At 42.9% G+C, this 17,721-nt stretch overlaps 1 protein-coding gene across 11 annotated transcripts; it reads left to right on the top strand.

Moving 5' to 3' along the window:
• The first annotated feature begins 11,051 nt into the window (after window positions 1-11,051).
• LOC125508116 (disease resistance protein RGA5-like) lies at window positions 11,052-17,669 on the top strand. Of its 11 annotated transcripts, none has more exons than XM_048672711.1 (7): window positions 11,052-11,432; window positions 11,549-11,580; window positions 12,205-12,302; window positions 12,969-13,046; window positions 13,139-14,034; window positions 14,241-16,289; window positions 17,127-17,669. In XM_048672711.1, the coding sequence occupies exons 5-6, from the start codon at window positions 13,211-13,213 to the stop codon at window positions 16,267-16,269; spliced, it is 2,853 nt and encodes a 950-aa protein (XP_048528668.1). In that variant the 5' UTR covers window positions 11,052-11,432; window positions 11,549-11,580; window positions 12,205-12,302; window positions 12,969-13,046; window positions 13,139-13,210; the 3' UTR covers window positions 16,270-16,289; window positions 17,127-17,669. The 11 variants fall into 11 exon arrangements, with proteins under 11 accessions (XP_048528668.1, XP_048528667.1, XP_048528666.1 ...); XM_048672710.1 differs by having other exon boundaries at window positions 12,171-12,302; XM_048672709.1 differs by having other exon boundaries at window positions 11,052-11,580; window positions 13,173-14,034.
• The last annotated feature ends 52 nt before the right edge of the window (window positions 17,670-17,721 follow it).

Here is a 17,721-nt window from a genome sequence, read left to right as displayed (position 1 = left end):
TCAACATGATGTCCGGTCTAGATGCACAAAGGTAAAGCAAGGATCCAATCATGGAACGATATACCTTTTGATCCACCACTTTACCATTGGGATCTAAGTCAAGTTGGCACTTGGTGGGCATTGGAGTGGAAGCCGGCTTGACGTCACTTAGCTTGAATCTCTTGAGCATGTCTTGCGTGTATTTGGATTGATTGATGAAGGTTCCTTCTCTTCTTTGCTTCACTTCGAACCCTAGAAAGAACTTCAACTCTCCCATGGAGGACATCTCGAACTTTGAGGTCATGAGAGCGGCAAATTCCTCATTGGAAGCTTTGTTAGGAGAACCAAAGATAATATCATCAACATATAATTGGCACACAAACAACTCCCCTTTGACCTTCTTAGTAAAAAGAGTGGGGTCGATTAGCCCAACTTCAAAACCACGGTCTTGTAACAACTCGGTAAGGTGGTCATACCACGCACGTGGGGCTTGTTTAAGGCCATAGAGTTTCTTATTGAGTTGATACACATGATCGGGAAAGTAGGGATCCTCGAACCCGGGGGGTTGCTTGACGTAAACCAATTCATTAATAGGACCATTAAGAAAAGCACTCTTCACATCCATTTGTTGTAACTTAAAGTTATGATGAGAAGCATATGCAATCAACATGCGAATGGATTCAAGACGAGCAACGGGAGCAAAGCTTTCACCGTAGTTGATACACTCGACTTGGGAGTAGCCTTGTGCTACAAAACGAGCCTTGTTACGAATGATAATTCCATGGGCATCTTGCTCGTTCTTAAATATCCACTTGGTTCCTATGACATTGTGATTCCCGATCGGTGTTGGCACCAATCTCCACACTTTGTTGTGCTCAAAGTTGTTGAGTTCTTCATGCATGGCATTGAGCCAATCCGGATCTTCTAGCGCTTCATAGACCTTGTGGGGTTCCACACAAGAGACAAACGCGTGATGCTCACAATAATTTGCTAATTGTCTACGAGTGCTTACCCCCTTTCTCAAGCTTCCAAGCACATTCGTCATGAGATGATCCTTGGTGGAGAGCTTGGAAGCAACCTTGGCGGCACGACGCTCTAATTCCTCCTTGGGGGTGAGACGAGGAGTGGTCACTTGATCATCTTGAGCATCGTCTTGGGCTTGTTCTTGATCTTGAACTTGCTCGGATGAGAGAACTTGACCTTGGGCATCACTTGATGTGTCAACACCGTCTTGAGCATGATCTTGCCCTTGGTCATGTTCTTGAGGATGAGGGCCTTCATGTTGTTCTTCGTAAGCGTGTGGGCCTTGGGTTGGTGATGGCTCCACTTGAGTGGAGCTTTGTCCTTCTCCTTCGGCCACAAGGGGTTCCTCAATGGGTAGGATAAAACCAACACCCATTCTTCTTATGGCTTGAGGAGGAATTTCATCACCTACATCACAAGTGCCACTTTGCTCCACTTGGGAGCCGTTATTCTCATCAAACTCCACGTTACACGTCTCCTCAATAAGTCCCGTGGATTTATTGAGGACACAGTAAGCATGAGAGTTTGTAGCATAACCAACAAATATGCCCTCATAAGCTCTAGCCTCAAATTTAGACAACCGAACACCTTTCTTGAGAATGAAACACTTACACCCGAATACCCGGAAGTACTTGAGATTGGGCTTGTTACCGGTGAGTATCTCATATGGAGTCTTGTTCAAGCCCTTGCGGAGGTAGAGCCGATTGGATGCATGACACACGGTGTTGATGGCTTCGGCCCAAAAGTTGTACGGAGAATTGAACTCCGCCATCATGGTCCTTGCCGCATCCATCAACGTCCAGTTCTTCCTCTCCGCAACACCGTTTTGTTGAGGGGTGTATGGTGCGGAATATTGATGCTTGATTCCCTCATCACTAAGAAATTCATCCAAGGTGTAGTTCTTGAACTCGGTGCCGTTGTCACTTCTTATTGTCAAGATCTTTGCATTGTGTTGACGTTGTGCTTCATTTGCAAAGTCAATGACGGTTTGTTGGGTCTCGCTCTTCCTCTTGAAGAAATACACCCACGTGTACCTTGAGTAGTCATCCACAATCACCAAGCAATACTTCCTACCTCCAAGACTATCGAAGGATGGAGGCCCAAAGAGATCCATGTGAAGGAGCTCCAAAGGCCTCTTTGAATAAATGATAGTCGTGGGAGGGTGAGCCTTCTCATGTAGCTTTCCTTCGATACAGGCACTGCAAGCACGATCTTTAGCAAAACTAACATTCGTTAGTCCACGGACATGGTCCCCCTTGAGGAGACTTTGCAAAGATCTCATATTGACATGGGCTAAATGGCGATGCCAAAGCCATCCCACATCAACTTTAGCCATTAGGCATGTCGCGATCTTAGTGGGTCGCTCCGAAAAGTTAATCACATATAGACCGTTCTCGACATGCCCAACAAAAGCTACTTTAAGAGTCTTGCTCCACAAGAGGGCCACGGTATCGATATCAAAAAAAGTGGCAAACCCCATGATTGCAAGTTGACGAACGGAAAGTAAATTGTATGCAAGGGACTCAACAAGCATGACCTTCTCGATCATAAGATCATGAGAGATGACCACCTTGCCAAGTCCCAATACCTTAGAAGATGAGGCGTCACCCCACTCGACATTGGTGGGCATAGATGGAACCTTGTGCACGTCCACCACCAAGTCCTTGCTTCCGGTCATATGATTTGTAGCTCCGCTATCGAGCAACCATGATCTACCACCGGAAGCAAACACCTACAAGAGATCAATGCTTGGTTTTAGGTACCCATTTTGTAATGGATCCTTTGATGTTAGTAACAAGGGTCTTAGGAACCCAAATAGACCATTCAATGTACTCATGAAGAGAACCAACAAATTTGGCATAAACATGCCCATCACTAGCATGGCATAACACATAAGAAGGATTAAAATTGCCGGCTTTGTTGGGAGGGGTGACATTGCCCTTCTTGACATTGTTCTTCTTCTTCTCCTCGGAGGCACTCTCTCCCTCCTTCACAAAGGTTTGCATGAGAGGAGGAGGTCGTTTGGTCTTGTCATTCTTCTTCTTGTTCTTGGAGTCGGGCACGTACCCAACCCCTTCCTTGGCCACAACTCCCTTTTGGTTGATCAAGAGATCGTTGAGGTTCTTCTTGCCTTGTATGCAAGTTGCAAGACCTCTCTCAAGTTGCCCCTTTAGCTTAGCGTTCTCCTCAACGAGATGCACATGCTCACAACATGGGTTAGTAGCATTTGCATTATCAATTAACATCATGCGAGGGAAAGTGGCTTTTTCCTTGGTTAGCTTTACTTGAAGTTGATCATGAGACTCTTTGAGGCTACCATGAGCACCCTTCAAGACCTTGTGAGCCTTGTCAAGTAGATCAAACTCCTCTTTGAGTCGAGCAAGATCAACCTCAAGTTCGGCCTTCTCGGAGTTTAGCACATGAGAAACTATGAGGACATGATCATAATCTTTCTTTAACTTAGCATGATCAACGTTGTGTGACTCCTCAAGAGCCAAACGAAGACCACGCTCTTCCTCAAGAGCATTGGAAAGATCCGAAATCTCATCGGCATAGTCACGACTATGCCCTTCCATCTTAGTGATGGTGTCTTTGTGAGCCTCGATCATGTCATTGGCTTCACCAAGTTGTTCCAAGAGAGCAACAAAGTGCTTCTTGGATTTTCCCTTGAGTTTGCCCATAAAGGCCTCAAACTCGTTAGCCTCCACATTAGCTCCCTCAAGTTCATTAATGCTATCCGTTGGAGAAGGATGATTAATGATGGTAGTTTTGATATTGGGGGTTACCTTGTTGGTGGCTTTAGCCATGAGGCACTTGGCGGTGATGCTCTCATTGGGTGAGTCGAAGAGAGACACCCGTGAAGTCGTCGCAATGTCAACGGAGGCCATGGCAACCGACTCATCATCTTCATCATCGTCATCATCCTCATTGTACTCTTCTTGTACCACCAATGCCTTGGGAGGAGTCTTCTTGGTGAAGTTGTTCTTGTTGGGGAACGACTTGGCCTTGTCCTTTCGGATGAGCTTGCCAACATTGTCTTCCCTCTTCTCATACGGGCATTCTGCAACAAAATGACTCACGTTGCCGCAATTGTAGCAAGTCCTTACACGTTGCTTGCCCCTCGTGCCACTCGAGTTGTTTTTGCTAAAGTTTGGCCTCGAGTTTTTCTTGCTCCAAAATTGCCTTGAAGCAAGTGCCATGTGTTCACGATAAGCATACTTCGTATCTTTGGGGTTGCTCTCCTCTTCTTCCTCTTCTTCTTCTTCAACGATGAGCTTGGCCTTCAATGCAAGGTTAGGCTTCTTTGCCCGTTAAGAACGGAGCATCGCATTGTCGGCGGTCTTGTCCAAAATGTTCATGGCCACAAACTCATCCAACACTTCGCTTGAGGTCAAAGTGTGGAAGTCCGGTCTCTGACGTATGATGGAGGACATGGCCTTGTGGTAGGGCATCATTGCCTTGAGGAATTTGCGCTTGATCCAATTGTCATCCGTGTCCTTGCTCCCGTGATCTCGTAGTGAGACCGCGAGTTTGGTTACTCTCCGATAAAGCTCATGAGGTTCTTCATCTTCTTTCATAGCAAACTCATCGGCCTCATCTTGCACCACTTCATAGTTGGAGCGTTGATGCTTGCGCTTCCCCGGTAGAGAGAGACAACACAATGCCATGCATCTTTGGCGAAGGCGAAGGGACGAAGATGGGGTAGGTCTTCGGGTGGAATTGCATCTTGAATGATGAAGAGAGCATTCTCATTGAATTGATTATCCGCGGCTTCTCGAGGAGTGAAGTTGCTTGGATCATGCGGATAAAAACCTTTTTCAATGATTCTCCAAAGGTTAGTGTTCACATGATTTAAATGACGTTTAAAGCGGTAAACCCAAGAATCAAAGTCCTCATTTTTCACAATCTTAGGGAGAGGACCGGCATGATTCAAATGAGTGGAAGGAACCGGTCCACCATAAACAAGTGGTGGTTCCACATGGGCAAAGATGCCGGTGCCATTCTTACCACTAGAAGAAGGAGCCTTTTCACTACTAGCTTCCCCCTTGTCGGGGATAGCATCCGTCACCTTGTTGGCAGGGTCACCCACTTTCAACGGTGCGGTGGATAGTTTAAGCCCCTCAAGAAATTTAGTAAACATGCTTTCAACTTCGGTCGTCATGGAGGTTTTCAATGTCTCCAAGGCCATATTGAACTCCTCATGAGAGACCGAGGTTCCCCCATCGCCTGTAGACGAGATCGGATTCACACCGGAGTGTTCCTCCACACCGTCTACGGTATCAACCATACTCTTTGGACGGTAAAGTCCTTAATAAAGAGACGAGGCTCTGATACCAATTGAAAGGATCGATATGGTTGACTAGAGGGGGGGTGAATAGGCAACTACCAATTTTTACTTTTCTTTACCAAATTAAACTTCGCATCAAAGTATGTTGTCTAGATGTGCAACTAGGTGAGCAACCTATATGATGCAATAACAACAAGCATACAAGCAAGCAAGAGAAGTAACACTAAAGAGTTTACACAAGTAAAGGTAAGAGATAACCAAGAGTGGATCCGGTGAAGACGAGGATATGTTACCGAAATTTCTTCCTTTTGAGGGGAAGTACGTCTCCGTTAGAGCGGTGTGGAGGCACAATGCTCCCCAAGAAGCCACTAGGGCCACTGTATTCTCCTCACGCCCTCACACAATGCGAGATGCCGTGATTCCACTATTGGTGCCCTTGAAGGCGGCAACCGAACCTTTACAAACAAGGTTGGGGCAATCTCCACAACTTAATCGGAGACTCCCAACAAAACCACGAAGCTTCACCATAATGGACTATGGCTCCGTGGTGACCTCAACCGTCTAGGGTGCTCAAACACCCAAGAGTAACAAGATCCGCCAGGGATGAGTGGGGGAATCGAAAATCCCTTGGTGGAAGTGTAGATCGGGGCCTTCTCAACCACTCCCGAGCAAATCAACAAGTTTGATTGGCTAGAGAGATAGATCGAGCAAAAATGAAGCTTTGAGCAATTAATGGAGCTTGAGCAATAAATGAAGCTTGAGCAATAAATGGATCTTGGGGAGGAAGAGGTGGGTCAAAGAGAAGAAGGGGACTCCCTTTTATAGTGGGGGCAACAAACCAACCGTTGCCCCCCCACCAACCAGCCCCGCACAGGGCGGTACTACCGCTAAGAGGGGGCGGTACTACCGCTAGGTCAGCGGTACTGCCGCACCAGCCAGCGGCACTGCCGCATAGAGGAGACTAGTAGGGAAAAGGACCCAACGCGGTACTACCGCGGTGGTAGGGGCGGTACTACCGCTCCTGAAACGGTACTACCGCCTCTACAACCGCAACTAGTGCCGCAAAACCCGACACGAGAAAAAGACCCCTCGAGTCGAGGCGGTAGGAGCCAGACAGCCCAGCGGTACTACGGCAGCGGGGTCACGGGCGGTACTACCGCTGTGGAGCGGTACTGCCGCTTGTGACCCTTCGGCCGTACTACCGCTGGTAGTGCGGTACTACCGCTGGGACACTGAAGAGAGAGAGAGAATGTCTCCAAAGAGGCTGAGGACGAGGCGGTGGTGCCAGGCACCCCAGCGGTACTATTGCTGTGGAGACAAGGGCGGTACTACCGCTGTGGAGCGGTACTGCCGCTTGTGTCTCCTCAGCGGTACTACGGCTGGGTTGCGCGGTACTACCGCTGGGACCCAGACAGGACAAGGAAAAGTGGAGAGAGATCTCTACAAAGGAATGGACAGGCTCGGAGGGTGAGAGGCTGATGTGTACGTGTTGATTCCACCCATGCAATACCCCAGCGGACCCCCTCTTGATAGTACGGTGCCCTCTATGCAACTAGGCCACCGAGAGAGAAACGAAAGAGCTACACCGTCTTGAAGGACACTCCGAAGGGAAGGAAACGTCTCGTGCCAGGGGTGAATCTGTGAACTATTCAAAGCACATGATTAGTCCGCAAACATGTTGTCATCAATCACCAAAACTACCTTGAGAAAGATATGCCATAACAAGTACTCACGGTTGCTTTGCTCCCCCTTTTCTCCTTTCCTATACCCGATTGCTGCGACCAGACGATGAAGCCCAGGAGCCAGACGCCACCGTCGACGACGACTCCTACTACACTGGAGGTGCCTACTACTACGTGCAGGCCGCTGACGACGACCAAAAGTAGTTTAGGAGGATCCCAGGCAGGAGGCCTGCGCCTTTTTAGATCTGTATCCCAGTTTGTGCTAGCCTTCTTAAGGCAAACTTGTTTAACTTATGTCTGTACTCAGATATTGTTGCTTCCGCTGACTAGTCTATGATCGAGCTCTTGTATTCGATCCCTCGAGGCCCCTGGCTTGTAATATGATGCTTGTATGACTTATTTTATTTTTAGAGTTGTGTTATGATATCTTCCCGTGAGTTCCTGATCTTGATCGTACATGTTTACGTGTATGATTAGTGTACGATTAAATCGGGGGTGTCAAACATATCTATATATTTCTACGATTTTTTTGGGGCTCAAAGTTGCCATGTCTATTGCACATGAATTGTCATGGTGTCTACACTGAAGTTGTCATGATATATTTCAGCTATTTTCTTCTACATTTAAAAGTAATTTTTGACATATTATAAAATGAGAAATTAAGAAACTAGACTTGTCATGAACCATAAACTAAAATTGCCATGATACATGCACTTAAAATTGCCATGGTTTATACAAAAAATAATTTTCACGGTCAAAGTACTGAAATTGCCATCATAAAAAAACTAAGACTGCCATGCTCTACAAACTAAAATTGCCACATGGCAACTTTACTTTAAGCACTATGGCAACTATAGTGTAAATATCATGGCAACTTTTGGGTAGAAAATTTTTTATCGAAACATATCAATATGGGTTCTAGTTTTGAAGATCTCATCGAGACGGATTTAACGGTGAAAACGGATTTTTAATTCGATTTTTTAATTAGGAGAGATAAAACATTTTTAAGCCGAAAATCAAAAAAATTCCTGCTGATGTTATATGTTCATACATGACAAAATGAGTGAAGATGTAGGCGTGTGGGCGATGTGCAAGATGCCACACGTGTGAGCGTTAGTTTTTTTCTTAAATAAATGTCTAGGAAATGTTTTGTGTTTCGAAAAATTGTTTAAAATTTCAGACAATGTTCTCGTTTTCAGAATTTGTACTCAAATTCAAAAAACGTTTGTGTTTAAAAAATTGTTTGGAATTTCAAAAAATGTTCCTGTTTTTTAAATTTTATTCACAAATTAAAAAATGTTCACCTATCCAATTTTTTATATTTCCAGAAAAATATTTGGATTTTTCTAGAAATATCCGTGTTTTTGAAATATGTTCCAATTAAAAAACTACTCTAAATAAAAAAAATCAAAAGATGTATTCATATTTTAAAAACATTATTTTTTAGAAGACGTTTGAAATCAAATAAATTGACTAAAAAACCAGTTGCTACAGTCACCAAGTCGTTATAGTACCCGAACCAACTCGCTATATTGCCCCCGAGCCGCTACGCTACCCTTTTTACTAAGCCACTATAATGCACCGGGATCGAGTCGTATACAACATCTTGCGTCACATAGAAACCCCACATGTGAAGCAGAGGGAAGCAACTATCCAAAAGATACCCCTTGCGCTCGGGACATAACAAACGCTTGAGGACGCACATGCAGCTGTTAAGTGGTGCATCCAGTCGTTGCCATATGTTGCGCGCTGGACCTGCGAGAGCGTGTATTTTTGTCTTCTATACACGTTTCTTGTTTTTTTGGATTTTGCTTTGTTTTTTCTAGTATCCTAAGAAAAAAAATATCAATTTTCCCAGTTTTTTTCCCGCGTGAAGCATAATTGTGAAGTACAACTTGTGCTTTCCAAGAAATGAAAACACAGTGTGCATTGTGTGAAAGCACAAACATGTGCTTCCTGAAAAGTGAAAAGGACAGTTGTGCACCGCGTGAAGCACAACATGTGCTTCCTGAAAAGTGAAAAATATAGTTGTGCACCGCGTGAAGCACATGTGTTTCCCATAAAATGAAAAGCACGGTTGTCCACTGCATGAAGCACAACCTTTGCTCTCTCGAAAGTGAAAAGCATACCTATGCACCGCCCGCGTGAAGTACAATTTGTGCTTCTCAAGAAAAGTGAAACACAAAAATATGCTTCCGTGTGAAGCACAGTCGTGCTTCCGGTATCCCTCCTTTTTTGGTTTTCGTTTTTTTGTTCCCATTTTTTTCATTTTTCATTTTTTTAATCTGTCTGAAATCCAGTTTCACATATCTCGATGTGAGAAACACAAGCTAAAAAGGTTCGTGATTTGCATACAGAGATAAAAACATTTTGAAAACTCTAGAAGAAAAACAAAAAACTCCCAGGTTACGACAAATGAGTGCATCACTTCCACTTGTCACCTTGAGAGAAAGAAAGTGGGAGTGACCTTGCACCTTTGCAAGGGGGTACACCTGATGATTTTGACGGGGTTGGATCGATTTCCATGGTTGATGATTGAAATAGCTGATTGCTAATGGGTCAGAAATGGAGCAGCCCTAGGGGATGCAGAGTCTGACCCCTAGTTTGTTAGTAAGACCCGGGCTCCTTGGAGCCCTTTTTTGAAAAAAAATAGAAAATCATATTTAAAAGTTTTGAAACAAATTTAAAAAATTCCATGAAGACTTATATGCGTTCACCACGAGCATGTGAAAAATCATTTGAAGATATTGTGATTTGTAGGCTGTACAGAAAATTTCCAGCCCAATAACAAAAAAAAGCCAGCCCATTTTGGAAATAGGTATTTGTCTTTTCTTGTACGCCACGTGTGAAAGTATGATGTTAGTATTAAATTTTACACATAGGTAGTATATATGCATATGTATGTATATCCACAAAAAAAGTTCAAAATTTTTCACGCTGTAGAAAATTATATTTTGAATGGCGCGTCTTGATGGGCTCGGGACATTCTAGTTTATCTCCTTTCTTTAAAGGAGGTCAAAAAAAGTGCAGGAGTAACGAAGAGTCAAACTTGCAACCCTTCGGTTGCCCACACTGCGTTCAAACCACCAGGCCATAAAATGCTCTTGTTACATTAACTTGTTTTTTATTATTTTATTTCTTTCTTTAGTTCGGTTTATTCTTTTTCTTTTTTCCCATCCTTTTTTATTTTCTTAATGTGTGGTTATTGTAAAATTCGTGAACCTTTTTTCAAAATGGATTATTTTTTTTCAAATTTGATGAACTTTTTTTCAAATCTGATAATTTTTCTTAAAATTTTATGAACTTTTTTCAAATTTATTGAACTTTTTCAAAATCAGTGAAATATTTTTCAAATTCAATGAACTCTTTTGAAGGTTGATGAACTTTTTGTCAATTTAATGAAATTTCTTTAAAGAATTGATGAATTTTTTTCTTCAAATTCATGAATTTTTTTCTCAAATTAGTTAACTTTTTCCAATTTCCTTGAACATTTTTGTATTTCATGAACTTTTTCAAATCCATGAACTTTTTTTAGACTTGTGAACTTTTTTCAAACTCATGAACTTTTCTTAAATTAATGGTCTTTTTTAAATTTTGTGAAATGTTTTCAATATTCGTGAACTTTTTTGAATACGCGAGCCTTTTCTTTTCTGAAAAAAATCTGAAAACAGTTTTAAAATTTATGAACTTTCAATTATTTGGAACCGCACAGCCACTAGTCCTTAGGAATTCTCAAGTTTCAACTGATAACTAGTACTCCCTCCGTTTCAAAATAGATGACTCAATTTTATATTAATTTTATATCAAAGTTAATATAAAATTGAGTCATCTATTTTAGAACGGAGGAAGTAATAGGTAGCCGTATTGGTTTGCCGAGCGGGTGTACTATGCATGTGGCGTAAGTTCGATTCGTTTTTTTTTTTGAGGGTCCGCGTAAGTTCGATTCGTGGGAGCATAAACTTTCTTTTAGGATTTTGTTTTTCGCTGGCTTTGCGCGTTAGTGGGCCGGCCCAGCAAGGCGGCGCTGTATAGGAGCTCCCTCCATGGACCCCCCGGTATTATTAGTTTCTTTAGGGAAGGCCCAGTATAGTTAGCCCAACAGCCCAAGCATCTTCTTCCCCCTCTCTCTCCGGCGAACTTCTCCGACGACGGCGATGGCAACCTACGCCGCCCCCCTGCCTTGTGCCGTGCCGTTGCTCCCCGCTCCTATCCCGCTACCACTGCCTGTACATCTACTGCATCCGGCGAACTTCTACTGCCACAACGCCAGCAATTCGTGCCGCGTTCATCCTGCCTCTTCTTCTTATTATTTTTGTCACGGGGATCCCCTGATGTTTAACTGGCTGGGCAATCGGACCAAGACGATCTCCTTTCTTCGAGGATCCCTTATCTTGGAGATACATCGTATCCGTGGGAAGATCTACCTTCGGCGGCTCTGCTGACGGATCGTGCTTCCGGGGGTAACCTCAAAGAAATCGCATGCTCGATACACCGTCCCCTTCAGCTTAATTTGCCTTTTGTCATTCGGTCACTGATGCCTTTTCCCTTTTTGGATGGTTTTTACTGGCTGAGGTAGATGATTGGTGACTGATGATGCCGTGATATGAGGTAATGAATCTGCACACTTCTATTCTTTCCTGTGTGTTGAAATTCTCTCCTTTTGACAGTGACCGGTCTTCAGTTCTTCTTTGTGCAATTTGTTCTTCTCTTTCACATTCCTAGAAACTTCACTCGGCACAACAGCTCAGTTACTGAATCACTGTCTTGTTTAGCTTAATTTACCTTTTGGTTTCACCAATGAAGTGATTAGTTTTTAAAATAATTCTGATCGACCGAGGTAGCTGAAAATGGTGCCACATTTGCTTCTGGGAATGTGAATGGCGATCTGGAGTACAATCTTCTCTTCAGAGAAACATATTACGATCTTCTTACAAATGTGAATGGCGATGTCATGTTCCTCGAAGCTGAGTCTGACCTCCTAACAAATAGTCTTGGGTGTCCACACAAGAAATTTCCACTGCCTTTTGTTTTTGCTCAAGAAAATTTCCTAACCTTGTCCGCTTCCCAGTTTTATATTTGCTATGGTGGTTAGTGTGTGGAGTCGTGGACTAATGTAGCAAAGTCCATATTTGCACAACTGTGTTAATTTACTAATCTGGCATTGGCCGCTGAAGTAATCACATATTACCTCGTGGTAGGTGATCATTACTTATTTGCTCCTGTTATGGGCAGAGGAGCGCACGGAGGCGCATGTTGACAATATTTTCTCCAAGTAACTAGGGGAAGTTATCTGGTAAAGGGAAGATACTTCCTCCGCCCAGAAATCTAAGGTGCACATACTTCCCAAGAATTGTCTTTGATTAAGACTTTGTTCGACAACACGTCGATTACGTTATATAAATTCATATTGTTGGATTGAAAAACACTTTCCAGTTGTGTCGACTTTGTATCAAATCGGCGGTCAAAGTTAAACCTTCGAAATCATGTGCACATATGGTTAGGAAAGATTAATTTAAATATGATGATGGAGATATGGTTTAGTAGGAAAGTGGTAATTCTGTTCTTGGTGTTCAAGACGATTTTTGCCCACAAAAGGGACACACCATGTAGGCTTCATCAATTAAGCAATGAGAAGAATAAACTGTAGTAAAGATCTAATCACGGTCTCTGTCTTCATCCCTCTTACATCAGACACCATGGCTGGCCTACCTTCGCTCTTCAGAGCCATAATCCCAACCTTGTCAGGTTCACTGGTCTCGAGACCGGTACCATGTTTAGCATGTGAGGAAGAAACCTATTCCTTTTGTTTAGCTTTATTGCCCTGCCCTTTCTTTCATTTACTAGTTTAGGTGGATCTATGGTGATTTATATCTTTCCACTTGATATACTCCTAGATTATTGGAATGTTGATATCGTTATACGTTAATAGTCTTCTCATTTGGTGGCTTATGACTTCTTCTCTTGACTAAACGACTGACTTTGCAATCGTGGTGCAGGCAATTCACACTTCCTTTCCTTCTTGACAACTTGACTGCTTTTGAAATGTGCTTTGTACCATCTGTGCTTTTTATATGGTAAGATTCTGCGGGCACCTGACCTGCTCACTCGCTATGCCGTCTTCACTTGAGCAATCATTTTAATGTCTTGTTTATGCATACTTTGAAAGGTTATGCGTGTATAAAAGGCTTGAACCTTCAAAGTGGCAGGGACACAAAAACTTAAGCCCAGAGACAGGGTGATGGAGGCCACTGTATGTGCAACACATGGGGCCATGGGTTCTGTGCTACGGAAGCTGGGTGCTTTGCTCTCTGATGAATATAAACTTCTCACCAGTGTGAAGGGTGATATCATGTTCCTTAAAGCTGAGCTTGAGAGCATTCATGCTTTCCTGAAGAAGATATCCGAGTTTGAGGACCCTGATGAGCTGTCCAAGTGCTGGATTAAGGCAGTGCGGGAGCTGTCCTACGACATCGAGGGTGGCATTGACAGTTTCATGCTGTCCCTGGGTGCCGAGTCCAGCCGCAAATCCCGTGGCTGCAAGGGACTCCTGAGCAGGTGCATGGATTTAATGACAAATTCCAAGACACGCCATCGGATGGCCAAGAAAATCAAAGTTCTCAAACAAAGAGCTATTGAGGTTAGTAGTCGGCGTGTGAGGTACAAGGTTGATGATGTTTTCTCCAGGCTGAGTAGGACAAGCATAGATCCCCGCTTACCAGCATTTTTCACGGAGATGACGAGGCTCATTGGCATCGATGGCCCAAGGGATAAACTCATCAAGTTGCTAACAGAAGGGGAATGTTCAACGGCGCAGCAGCTAAAGGTGGTGTCCATTGTTGGATTTGGAAGCCTTGGAAAGACTACTCTCGCTAATCAAGTGTACCAGAAGCTCGAAGGGCAATTTGAATATCAAGCTTTCGTGTCGGTGTCCCAAAAACCTGATCTGAAGAAGATTTTGAGAAATATACTCTCTCAGATCTGCTGGCAAGAGTGCACCAGCAATGAAGCATGGGATGAGCAGCAACTCATCAACAAAATAAGACAGTTCCTCAAGCATAAAAGGTATGCAACCTTATTTACTCATGGCAATCTTATTTTGGTCTAATATGCATGTGGTGTCATCACTAATTTATTATACATTCGTATGAACTTTGTGTTAATGCTACATCAATTTCATCCATAGGATAATATATGTACGCTTTGCTTACTACTGCTTCACCGGTTGCAGCTTTAGGAATACATGTTTTAACTTGTAAAGTTTGTGATAGGTACTTCATAGTAATCGATGATATATGGGGCACACCAGTATGGAGAACAATCAAATGTGCTTTTCCTGAAAATAATTCATCCAGCAGAATACTTACAACAACGCGTATCATCACCGTAGCCAAGTATTGCAGCTCTCAGCACCATGATCGTGTGTATGAAATAAAGCCTCTTAGTGCAACTCACTCTAAGAGCTTATTTTTCAAACGAGCGTTTGGCTCTGAAGGTGGATGCCCTCTTCAACTGAGGGAAGTTTCAGATGAAATATTAAAAAAATGTGGTGGCGTGCCATTGGCGATCATTACAGTAGCTAGCTTATTGGCAAATAAAGCTAGTACCAAAGAAGAATGGCTGAGGATACGGAATTCTATTGGTTCAGCACTTGAAAAGGATTTAGACATGGAAGAGATGAAAAAAATATTGTTCCTTAGTTACAATGATCTCCCCTACCATTTGAAGACATGTTTGCTATATCTAAGTATATTCCCTGAAGATTATGAGATCAAGAGGGATCGGCTGGTAAGGAGATGGATTGCTGAAGGTTTCATCAATCCAGCAGGTGGACAGGATCTGGAGGAAGTAGGAGAAGGCTATTTCATTGAGCTGATCAACAGAAGCTTGATTGAACCAGTTGAAATCCAGTATGATGGTCGAGCTGATGCTTGCCGTGTCCATGATATGATTCTTGACCTAATAATATCCAAGTCAATTGAAGAAAATTTTGTGACATTTTCTGGTGATAAAAAACTCAACTCATTGCCGTATGATAAGGTTCGTCGACTATCCCTGAACTATCATGCTCAAGAACATATTATGGTACCATCAAACATGATTGTCTCTCATGTTCGATCCCTCACTATCTTTGGATGTGCTGAAGCTGAACATATGCTTTCTCTTTCAAAGTTTCATTCCGTAAGAGTGCTGGATCTAGAAAATAGAGAGGTTTTGGAACACAATTATCTTAAACACATAAGCAGGCTTTCTCAGCTGAAGTATCTGCGACTCGATGTAAGAAGAATCACCGCACTTCCTGAACAATTAGGAGAGTTGCAGAATTTACAGACCTTAGACTTAAGATGGACATGGGTAAAAAAGTTGCCAGTGAATATTGTTCAACTACAGAAGCTGGCATGTTTATTGGTTAATTGTACAGAGTTACCTGAAAGGATTGGGAATATGCAAGCTCTTCGGGAACTATCAGAGGTTGAGATCAATCAGAACACCTCTCCGTCTTCTTTGCAGGAGTTGGGCACACTGACCAAACTAAGGATACTTGGTCTGAACCTGAATTGGCACATAAGTAATACAAATGGTGGCATGAAAGCTTATACAGATAACTTGGTCATGTCCCTCTGCAAACTAGGCATGCTCAACCTTCGAACCATACAAATTCAAAGCTACAATTTCTGTTCCCTTGATTTCTTACTTGACTCTTGGTTTCCTCCTCCTCGTCTGCTACAGAGATTTGAGATCTCTACAGAATACTATTTCCCCAGAATCCCAAAGTGGGTAGCCTCACTTGACCACCTCTCTTACCTAGGCATCTACGTTGATCCAGTGGATGAGGAAACATTCCGAATCCTTGGGGACCTTCCATCTCTATTATTTCTCTGGATATCTTCAAGAACAGCAAGGCCTAAAGAAAGGCTCATAATCAGCAGCAATGGATTCCGATTCCTGAAGGAATTCTACTTCACTTGCTGGGACAGCGGGACAGGGCTGGTATTTGAAGCAGGAGCCATGCCTGAACTTGAGAAGCTCCGGGTTCCATTTAATGCGCATGATGTGTTCCCTTTGAGTGGTGGTCTTGATTTCGGCATACAGAACCTCTATTCGCTCAAGCATCTCCACGTTGAGATAGTTTGTTATAGCGCGAAGGTTAGGGAGGTGGAGGCCTTGGAGGATGCCGTCAAGAATGCAGCTGGCTGTCTTTCAGATGAGCTCACTCTTGAAATGAGTAGATGGGATGAAGAGGAAATTGTTAAGGATGGGGATCATAAACTGGCAGAGGAGGTTGATTCCGACAATTGAGTGCATAACACATCACCGAGGTACTATTCATTCTCGTAGGCCACAACTGCTGTATATTTCAGATATATTACTGTTTGGGGCACTTAGAGGGGTAGAGACTGGAGTAGGCATGTAGGATGGGCATGGAAACCACATACAATTTGTGTTCTAAAATTTTGGATATACTAGGTGATTTCCCCGCGCGTTGCTGCGGAAATTTAAAGATTGATTTTGGATGAATTATGTATGAACGAATGACCTAGATCATGAGGTTTGCCACTGTTTGTTCTCCCCTTCTATCAATGGAATGATACGCTCCGCGCATATTCGCGAAAAGAAAAAAAGCTATTACTTTTGGAAGTAATTGTGTGTGGAAAAAGTATGCAAGTACGCTGGACCATTGGAGTTGCAACAATTATATGGACTGCTTCTATAGGAAAATGTGAGCAAATACAGATTGATTCTTTGTTAATTGATATTGCATATTCAGTGCAATTTTTGTTCATTGAGAAACCAGATCGGTTGCTGCTACTTGCGCATCATATGCATCTTTTTTTCTTCTTCTGAGAAACCTCATCATATGTATTTCTTCCCACTTCCTGAGTGGTGCAAGGATTGTCCACAATCAGACAGTTTAGTAAACTATATCATGGTTTTGCTCTGGTGTTGGTGCTACTATCAGTATTTTGTCTTCCCATTTGTTCAGTGTCCACAAACATTTTTCCACCACTTGATGTTACATTCTGCTACTGCTAATTTATAAGCAGGATCTTATCATTACTAGTTGATTCATAGTAAAATTTCATCTTTCTCAGTTTGCCAGTTATTCCTGGTATTTTTAGGAAAAAAAATCTCACTTAGCCTAGTTTCATCTGCAGGGTTCACGAAGGGTATTCATTCTGAGACGCTGAAACTCGCTGCCCCGGTGCCATGATTAGCTGAGTACTCCATGGGAGTGTGGACTGCTCTTACCAATGTTTTATATTTTGGTCGTTGAAGATTTTTCATGTTGGGAATGATCGACTGTGGCAACTAAATACTCGAAGACCCCATTTGGAACTCTGGAAGTTGCTCCTACATCTGCTGGAAAATGGACCAATTGATGCGAAACAGAAATGGCATGTGATTTCAGTTCTGTTCTTTTGGTAGGAATGGGTTGGCGGAAACCCTTTCCGTCTTCCAGTTCCACCTCATATATCTTATGTAATTTTTTGTTGATTAACGCATGCTAGAGTTTTTTTTTCCGAAACGGAGACAAAAGATTTGCCTCATCTATTAAATGAGAAGGATAGAGTTTTGGAGTGTTACACATGCTAGAGTTTGAACATGATAACTTTGGTCTTGTAACAGCCTTGTTGTTTCCGAGACTTTATTGACTACAATTTTTTACTTGTCCAGTGGAAATTATTAATTACATGACATATACACACCTCTTGATGATTGTATGCAACCCAATAACTGGAAATTGCAGTG

The sequence above is a fragment of the Triticum urartu genome, chromosome 5 (assembly GCF_003073215.2).
Source record: "Triticum urartu cultivar G1812 chromosome 5, Tu2.1, whole genome shotgun sequence".
Classification (NCBI taxonomy): Eukaryota; Viridiplantae; Streptophyta; class Magnoliopsida; order Poales; family Poaceae; genus Triticum; species Triticum urartu.
Note: the sequence above shows the minus strand (reverse complement) of the source record. Positions and strands in the feature narration are given on the sequence as shown.

Coding starts and splice junctions, on each gene's coding strand:
- LOC125508116 (XM_048672711.1), top strand. CDS start 13,211: ATGGAGGCCACTGTATGTGCAACACATGGGGCCATGGGTTCTGTGCTA. Junction 14,035..14,240: donor CAGTTCCTCAAGCATAAAAG/GTATGCAACCTT, acceptor AGTTTGTGATAG/GTACTTCATAGTAATCGATG.